The following is a 9546-nucleotide window of genomic DNA, read 5'->3' on the forward strand; positions in this document are numbered from 1 at the left end:
TCAGGGCTTGAAATATTTTATAATTGCTACAAAACGGCAGGCTTTCGTGCTCCCAATTTCTGCCACCATAGAGAGTGTCAAGTTACAGTCATCCGTGAACATACTCCTAGGAAGACTTTATCGTCTGTACGTTTTCAAGCGGAGCTCGGAAAATTATGGCTGCTTCTTGTCTGTTGTTTGTGGATTTAGTTACATATCTGCCGTCTGGGCTGTGTTGTGTATGATGCGAATTGTTGGAGTAGGTAAACACATTCTTGGGGCCCGAATATAAATACCGATGAATTTACTGACATGTTAAATGTTAATAAAATAGGGACTTTTTTTTTCAGGGCACCCCCTTTTGATCAGTGCTCCGATTCAGTGTCATTTTCCGGAGTTTGGATTTGTGAAGATCTGTCTCAGGTAATGTAAATTTAACAAGGTTGTATTTTTCGATTCAAATGTCTCCGAGCTCGGCATTGAGGCCGTTGCTTGAAGCGTCACGTCCCTGCGAGGTTTGAATAATTCCATCTGACGCCCTCAGCTCAAGCCTCTCACCTAGTGTAGTATCGTTACGCGGACCCAATAATCATTTCCAGTTCGCGCCCTGCCCGTTCGGCTGCGTTGTTTATCAACGGGTTTCCTTTTCGCCTTCGTCCGGATTCCATCTCACTACCGATTTGTTGTTCATTTCTTCCACTATTATGGGTCTGCTCTCTTGTGATAGTTTTCTCCCACATCTGGTCTGGAGAGGTTTGGGATTTCTGGAGGCTTACTTCAAACCAGTGCTTTATAACTTACCACTTCTTTTGTAACGACCTAGCATTCTCTTGTTTTGTTGTTTGTTCTACTTATAGTATCAACATGGCTGAGCCGATATTCACCAGACACCCACTGTTTAATTGAAGACTGTTATCATCGACAGAGAGCAGGTATGTTGCTTTGTTCAGATTCTATTGTGTAGTGTCTCGGCCCTTTTCCAATGATTTCAATAAATGAGTCTGGTCAGTTATTCAGTTGATGCCTTATCTGTCAAATTTGTTGTTCACAGAGACTTAGACATCATGTCACGTCATTATCAAAAGACCTTCGGGCGTAAAGTGGGCAATGTGTGCACCACAAGTATACAGTTTGACAAATTATTTAAAGAGAACAGCAACCGTCCATCTGCAGCCAAATCTGCTGGTACTGTTGGAAAATGGGGTATCACATCGTTTACCTCCATCCGAAGCTCAAATGCGATAGGACCTAACTCTGGCAGTGGGAAGGCTGGCGGAGGGAAAGCTGGTGCTGGGAAGGCTGGCGGTGGCAAGGCTGCCGCTGTAAAGGCTACCGCTGGAAAAGCTGGCGTTGGGAAAGTTGGTGTTGGTAAGTTTGCAAACATTTACTTCTCAAAATAGTGTTGGTTCATATCTTTTGTTCTACGTTTATTGTACTTCTGCAGGTAAATGTGAACCAGTTGTTGGGATCAAGAGGGGAAGGACAGATTCACAAAATAGCAAGTCCAATGACTCGTTTTCTTTTGACAATGATTCGGACTCTAGTGCTCCTCCTGTCATCAAGCCCAAAAAGTTTTTCAAAAGCAGAAATGCAGAGGCGGCTACACCTGCTACAGACGTTACCAAAGCATCAAGTGTTGCCTCGTTTGGAAGCAACATAGTTGACGATACCGATCATCCTATCCAACCAATGCGCACAGCAGCTAGTCGAAAAATGATGACTCGCACTCCAAGTCCCCCTGCAACACGACCTTCAAGTAGCTCTAATACTGAAGAAGCCAACAAACCTCCTATAGTCCTAAGGATATTTAAGGGCACATCTCAACTGGTTAGTACCACCACCACCCCTACTAGCCCAGGCAATGAGTTTGAAGTGCAATTAGTCGAAGAGCACGACATTGTGAAGGCACCTCCTGTCAAGGCTAAACAGAGCAGTGTACCCCGCAACAAGAAAGGAGGCAGCAAGAAAGAACGAATACCTGATATTGAGGATGACGATGAACTTTTGACTGTAAATACTGCCACATCACGCGCTCAGCGATACTCACGTCGGCAAGCGGCAGCAAAGGAAACAACACTAGAAATGGACTCTGATTCAATACCATTCATCCCAACTCCCAAGAAAGCAGCTCGATATGGTTATGGACGGGGTATTGACAAACCTTTAACCACTAGCACATCTGATACTTCTTCCGGCTATGGCTTGTACATGTCACCAGAAGCATCAGCCTCAACGGATAATCCTTACAGGTAATTTTAAACCTTACTCTTTCATCGAATCTGGTTCAATGATGCGTTGCCATCATGGCAGAGGCCAAAATTTAAAACTAAAATTTTGTTAATAATTTATTTTTTCAGCCCGCAAACAGTACCTGCATCAGAAGGTACAGAAAATGATGATGCAGCCTCAACTGATGCCCCTGCCATGGAAAGCTCAGCTCAAGATGAATCTCTTGACTACTCAAGTGCAGAAAGCTTGAATGTTAGCAACGAAACGGACATGTCTCTTCCCCAGCCAACATCATCAGTAAGTTTTCCCTCCCACCGATAGCTGTATTCTAGGCTTTAGTAAGAAATAATGATAAAGTTAATATTTTTATCCCTGTTGGTCTCAGAGTAACATCCATGGCTTGGTACATTGAGGTCTTCTGGTAATATTTTGTAATTTTCCATTGTTTGCAGGCTCCACCTCCTGCATTACCCAGTGCAATATATGATGAAGAAAACTCAGAATCTGAAATGCCCAGTACTGAAAATGCAGGTTTGGAGGCAGCATCTTCTGAGCCTGAAGAAACAGCCGCAACATATCCTCCTGTTTCTTCGTTCCAAGTTCCACCCTCTTATCCTTCAGCTCCTGCCTTTCAACAACCTGTAGAGAACTACCAATTACCTCCGCCCTATGACCACACCTCTTCATACCAACAACCAGATGTTAACTATCAGGCAACAGAAAGCTATGAAGCTCCAACCTCCTCATATCAAGCAGCAGCTTCATCAGAGCCTGATGAACCCCTAGAGCATATGACGGCCAGGCAGCGATTCGATCGGCGCAACAGGCAAGCCATGGAGTCCCATCAAGCACCACAGAGCATGGCAAACCACATTGAACATTCTTCTTTGGAAACAAGGTCTCAACAGTCCCCTGATCATGAGATGCATTCATCAAACATGGGTTCGGTTGACTGTGATCCAATAGATTCAGCCAATTCTGTCATTGCCAATTCGGCATTGGCTTCAAGGAATGTGTATGATGATGGTCCTGATGCTTTTGATGGATACCCGGGAAGTTCTGGTGAGCCTAGCGCCAACCATGAAGTTTCTGACTCAATTGAGAGTTATTCCTCTGCTGTTGTTGTTCCTCGGAAGAAGGGCAGCATTTTTAAAAGCCGTGCCCACGGGACTGATGAGAATAAAAAGAGGCTGGCTCTCTACAAACACAAGTGGAGTGATAATCAAGAAGGAGCTCCTGGTGCATCTCAACCTGGATCCAATGTTGAGCAAGCTGAAACTAACGGTAAGTTTTCTTTTGAGTATGGAGTGACCCTGGGCCAAGTATTTGTTTAAACCCTCATTACTGATTTTAAACCACAGCCTCCGCTTCATTGGCAAAGCCCTCTACAAGTGCATACAACGTCGATGATGAATTTGGGCCTGACGAGTTAACACGAGTGACAGAGCAGAAAGTTGAAGATGAAAGTGTTGAGCCTGTGACGACTGTGAAATGTGCAAAGAATGCCAAAGGGGTAAGTTTGCTGTTTTAATTGACGCAAACTAGTAGGTTTAGAGTTCAGAGTATGAATTAATTGTCCTATGTCTACATTTTCAGTACTACACAGTTGTCCGGAATGTGAAAAAAGCTCATCAAATTCAAGAATCTGGTGAATTTCAAGAATTTAATGATGATGTGGAGTATATTCTTGATGCCTTACAGGAGCAAAATCCTATTGGTACTCGGTAAGTTCAATCACACCTTTCTCAACCTGACTTATCACCTTGTTCCAAAACATTCTCTGATGTCCTCTTCTGTTGTGAAAGGTGTTTGTCAGCAATTACATTAGCGTCCAAGTGCATGGTTCCTGCATTTAGAATGCATGTTCGAGCTCATGGAACAGTTGCAAAGTTCTTTAAAGCTCTACATGATGCAGCTAGAGATCAGGTATTTTTTAATGAAACATCTTTGCATATGTTTTAATTCAAGGTTCCTATCATCACTTATTGTTTAAAATTGTTTTCATTACAGAGTTTAGGACTTTGTACTGCAACAGTGATGTTTGCCTTAAGTCAAGACCGCTTGAACATGGATCTAGACCGTGACAGTCTTGAGTTAATGCTCAATCTTTTGGAGTCAGATGCAAGTCATTTAAATGCCCTTGAGGATTGTGGTCTGTCAAGTTCCCAATTACTGAAAAATAAATTGAAAGTGCGTGAGCTCTGTGCTGAAATTCAAAGTCAGGGTCATGCAAAGCACCTCAACTTAGACAATATTACTGTGAGTACCCCTTCAAGATCAACTCTCGCACTACTTGAAAAATAATCTTAATTAAAAATTGTGTCTCTTAATTTCAATAATACAGGTTGGTCAGTTAGCAATGGAAACACTTTTATCTCTCACATCACGTCGTGCTGGAGAGTGGTTTAAAGAAGAATTACGTGAACTGGGTGGTCTTGAGCACATTGTTAAAACAATTTGTCAATGTTGTGTTCAAATTGACGATTATGTTGTAGAATGGACTGATGCGCTGCTTGACAGGATGAGGAAGATTGACCGTTGTCTTAGGGTTCTCGAGAATGTAAGCAGCTTTTCAGGACTCACAAAAATCTGTGATATTATTGTTTATATATTTCATAGTTTCTCTAACATTTGCTTGGCATGACAGGTTACTCAAGAGAATGAAGAGAATCAAGTGTATCTTTTGAAATATCAGAATGCCTCTCTGGTTGATGTTCTAGTAAGGCTACTTCGACTTTGTGGAAATGAAGTTCCTTTGTACCCTGTGTTTGATCCAGCTGATAAAGATTCGACTGGGGTTGTCCTGCGGGAAGCACTTTTTGCAGTCCTTAAAGTTCTTATTAACCTTTCTCATGACTTCAAGGCCCTCAGTAAGTTCATATTACAGCTTATTTTGAAAGCAACTTATTGCATGTACGACTGAGTCAGTTTTTGTACTTGACCTGACCTGCTTATTTTGACTGAAGATGAAATGATACAGAATGTTTTGTTTTCTTTCATAATTTGCAGCATATGGTAGCACTTTAGTTGGATCCAAAAATGGCATGCTAGAATCATCATTGCATATGCTTCTTCATATTCCTAATTATGTTGTGGAGAACTCAAAGTTTGATCTCATTGTTCTGGTAAGTGCCTCTACTACCTGTTGCTGTTTTCTGTTTTAAATAAGAAATAATCTCTCACCATTTTTGTCTTACAGGCGCTCACATTGATGATAAATTTGATGGAACATAATGTTGACAATAGATTAAGACTTTTGAGAACAAAGGCCCCAGCTGAAGTTGAAAGTATGTTCTCCTGTAAGTTCAGATTATTAATGTCGTGTTTGTTGTGTTGATTCTAAAAACAAGTTTTAGATGTACGCTCTTGCTCAAATGAAAATAGTTTTAAATCAACCAACTGAAAAAGACATTGTCCAGTGTTGCATAAAAATGGTTTTTGGTGTCAATTGTGATTAAGTATTAGTTAAGAATTGATGTGAAGAATGCTGAAATTGTACTTTTGAGGTCGCACAATGCTACACTCTCCTGTCTTTACTTTGTGCCAGTTTGGTACATGCAAAATTATTAGGGTCCGTCAAGAACTTCTTTTCTTGATTAACTTTTACTGCAACACATACTTATCCCAGAAACCTCTTTATTCACCACTGGCAATAAAAAATAGTTTCCTTAGTATTACTAATTTACTTGCTTTGTGGCTATAGGTAATCAAAAAAGTGCAATTGAAGCACTCATTGCCATGTTCTACCGTCAAGAGGAATTTGCTCGTAGTGAAGAAGCAAAGACTGATGCAATTCTTGATGGCAAGGATACAGCTGAAGACAGTGAGAAATCTAAAGAAGCAGAAAAGGACAAAGACAAACCCAAGACTGTGCAAGCAAACAAGACGCAAGATGAGCAGATAGAAGAGACAGTTGCCAAATGTATTTCCCCAGAACCTTCCTCTCCATTGAATATTTGGTTTTATTTGGTGTGTGTGTTTTCTCATTGTCGAACTTCCTCTTTCTGTTTGCAGTGCTCGCTAAAGCAGGCCGTCACATGGAGCACACTTTTGTTGCTGCTTACATTGGATTACTCCTTGGATATGTAATAATGAACAACCAGGTGCGTTCTTTAATTTTGTTTTTTCCCAATCCATATTTTTCAAATTACCTAATGTGATGTATGTTTGTTGATGTAGGAACATGAAGAGATGGTCCGTAGAATGCTACCAGAAGGGGATTTCAAGACAATGGTGGCTGTCCTTAAGAAATTTTTCAATTTCATGAGTCTTACTGTAACTGTAAGTGTGAGCCATTTTTTCCTTCACCATTACTTTTAACCCCCCTCCACTTTCCAATTTCAACGAACAGTTCTGCGAAAACTTGGTATTCTATTAATTGATCGAAATTTGCTTTCTCCTTACAGGCCACAGGCAGTAGTCGAGGTCTATCTGCCACAGAAACTGTTCTGAAGTACATGGAGAAATTGGATGAACCTCCACGAGAGGAAGAACTTAAGTCTGAGGGTGATTTGCCATCAGATCTAGATGGTTCTATGGAGTCATAGTGTCCATCTGCTTAGTTTTCTTTTTGTAATAAGTGAAATGATCCTTGTAACTCCAACTTTGACTTTAGGGCTCCTGGTCCCCATTTTAGCTAGAAATCTTACCTTTTTGTGTCTTGTGCATGATTTTATGGACAACACTTGTGTGTCTTATTGTGATGTAACATTAAGTTAATTTCCCATTTTCTCTTCAAGACTGGTATTGAGCATATGTTGAAGTCCAATGAAGTTGCTCCATATTTTAGGCTCCTATTGACTAGGGTAGGGCTTTAAAACTGTAAATTTGTGACTTAAGATCGCGCTTAATGGGAGCATTATCAATTTTTCAGGTTCATTATGTATTTTTTAACTTTATTAATGTTGTTGCCATTCCTGTCAAGAAAGTTGTGTCTGGTATTTTGATTGTATTTAATCCTAGATGACAACTTTTATTGGAAACATGAAATTTGTTTTTGATTACTATTATGTTTTGGATGTAAACTTACTATTACAAAGAATTGTATGGTAGGAGACGCGTTAGCTTGATTTTACTTGTTTGGTTGGAATTTTGGATGTTTCTGCCTAGGTCAGTTTAATCTTTTAAGGTTTGTTAGTATTTTAACAAATGTTTTTCCCCAAGCAATAGTTTTTATTAATACAGCAAGGAACATGTTTAAAATATGTTTGGCTTGATCTGCCTTGACTGTTGATGCAGTTTATTTTTTCCATGGAAGCTCCTGATTTATTTTATTGGTGAGAGGGATGATAAGTTTCTCATGTACTGAAGACCATTTGAACCTGTGTGATAAATGTTTTTCACCTGAATTTTAACAAGTTCCCTTTTAACTTTGTGCATGTTTTCATCAATGAACTGTCCTCTAATCAAATTAATAATTTGGTCCAAGAAACTCATTCTGTTTTTTTGTTTGTAGAAAGACACTAAAAAAATTCTTGTACTTTCTTATCCACCTGTGATTAGTTTTAAAAGATTTTTGACTATGTTCACCTTCCATTGCAGGAGGCTTTGACAGTTTGACCCACATCTTGCACAGCAAAGTGGCCTGATCTGTTTAGTGTGCTTTATGCCTGCCAAAAGCTGCACCCTCAGCTGTCATTTCTTCATGTCTGGAAGCCTTTTTTGTGATCTGTGTGATCAGCTCTGTCGTGTTGGGGGCTCCAGTCACTTTTTTAAAAAGACTCTGTCTTGTTTTATATGTAAAATTGGGTCTGAGAAGGATGTGTGACATGATAAAGTCAAAGGCTTGTATTGTTTTTAGTGTTGTGAAGACACAACAAAAATACGTGTTAGTACATAATTGATATATTTCATAGTATTTATGTGAACTTTTGTACATACATCGGTTTTAAACAAATTAATGTTGTTTTACTGTATATTTTCCTTGTAAATTTTTTTTTCCTGTTTATAGTGTACGAACAAAACTACCGTAAGAATTAAATTATTTTATGTCACTTATAATTGAAGAATGTATATAGTCATACATGCTCACTATCATAATCATAATCACTCATGTGTGAATGAATGGACAGTCCTCTGGAATTGCACAAATGTCATGACAGTATCAGAACATGTGGATTGTCACATTTGGCAAACGAGTTGTGCATAATACATAATTTGCCCAAACGAAGTAAAGACTGAGTCCTGTATCTATTGTGCCGGGGATTTGGGACGATGTTGCTGAGGTTACAAGATTCTTGATTGCCAATATGCAAAAAGCAGTTTAGACAATATTTGTTTCTTGCCAGATTGCTGCAGCCGGCTGCAATCCGTTCATTATGTCGAACTGCTTAGAATTACGTATGGCCTTCAAGAAGGTCTAATTTGTCTTTCTTTCTTCCCTATTTCCTTGCCAAGATTTACAGTGACAACTCATCAATTACTTCAAGTTATGACTCATTGCAGACATTAATTCATGGTCCTTGTTACTTACTCCCAGTTTTCTTTACTTCAATTTTGATTGTACAAATTTTACCTTGAAGATACCAGTGATAAGGTCCAGTGACCGCTCTCTTAGTTTATTTTTTATGGGATACTTTCTACTAAAACTGAATGTTACCAGGCTAGGCGCCAAAATTGGTAAAGAACATGTAGTGGAGTCTTGTCATTATCGGTGTCATGCCTTGCTATAAAATGTTTCCATTTTTTGTTCTGACTTTGGCCTAGCATTTATTTGTGCTATTAGTTTGAAATCCTAAGCACCTGCAGTAAAAAATTACTGTCTGCTACAAACTCAGATTAAATTAAATTTTGCAGTGGAACACTTCATGATTTCTGCCACTCAATCATCAATATTATGTTTTGTACATATATATGTTATTAATTTATGGTAAATTTATATATGCATGCATTTAAGTACAAATACATACTCAGTTCTGTTTATAGTTTTAGGTGTTTTATTATTGTACATCATGTTTGGATGCTAGTAACATGTCCTTACTATCTGGTACCATTTGTTTTTCCAAATTCTTTACCATCTCAAATTATTTGTTTTCAAGTAGCTTCTGTGCATTTCAGGTATGCTGAACATGTGTGAAAGATCTTATGTTGCTGTTCTAGAATTATTAAAATGAGGAGAATAAGAGTCAAGGTTCCTACTTTTCTACATTTATTGGCTAGAACCCATCCCCACCCCCAAGTTTGCTGGATAAGCCTAACTACTTGTGACAGAAGACTGGTTTTAAGTGTAACTCTCAGTGTGTTAAGTGGCTCCTAGCTCCAGGATACTAGCTGCCCCTGACCCACTCATCACCCACTCATCATTACAGATCATTGTATGAAATGAGGGGCTTTCGCCTC

General features: G+C 39.3%; 1 protein-coding gene across 5 annotated transcripts; it reads left to right on the plus strand.

The window, feature by feature from the left end:
• The first annotated feature begins 83 nt into the window (after nucleotides 1–83).
• On the plus strand, nucleotides 84–9344 carry LOC117646775 (wings apart-like protein homolog 1). Of its 5 annotated transcripts, none has more exons than XM_034387957.1 (19): nucleotides 84–242; nucleotides 330–402; nucleotides 837–911; nucleotides 1031–1347; nucleotides 1424–2228; nucleotides 2337–2505; nucleotides 2661–3492; nucleotides 3570–3721; nucleotides 3805–3932; nucleotides 4014–4134; nucleotides 4219–4467; nucleotides 4553–4768; nucleotides 4856–5078; nucleotides 5218–5333; nucleotides 5408–5495; nucleotides 5912–6130; nucleotides 6223–6311; nucleotides 6388–6489; nucleotides 6615–9344. In XM_034387957.1, exons 4-19 carry the CDS (start codon nucleotides 1044–1046, stop codon nucleotides 6753–6755), a joined length of 3954 nt encoding a protein of 1317 aa, XP_034243848.1. In that variant the 5' UTR covers nucleotides 84–242; nucleotides 330–402; nucleotides 837–911; nucleotides 1031–1043; the 3' UTR covers nucleotides 6756–9344. The 5 variants fall into 5 exon arrangements, with proteins under 5 accessions (XP_034243848.1, XP_034243843.1, XP_034243845.1 ...); XM_034387952.1 differs by having other exon boundaries at nucleotides 85–242; nucleotides 5408–5507; XM_034387954.1 differs by having other exon boundaries at nucleotides 93–238; nucleotides 5408–5507.
• The last annotated feature ends 202 nt before the right edge of the window (nucleotides 9345–9546 follow it).

Source organism: Thrips palmi, unplaced genomic scaffold (assembly GCF_012932325.1).
Source record: "Thrips palmi isolate BJ-2018 unplaced genomic scaffold, TpBJ-2018v1 HiC_scaffold_2, whole genome shotgun sequence".
Classification (NCBI taxonomy): Eukaryota; Metazoa; Arthropoda; class Insecta; order Thysanoptera; family Thripidae; genus Thrips; species Thrips palmi.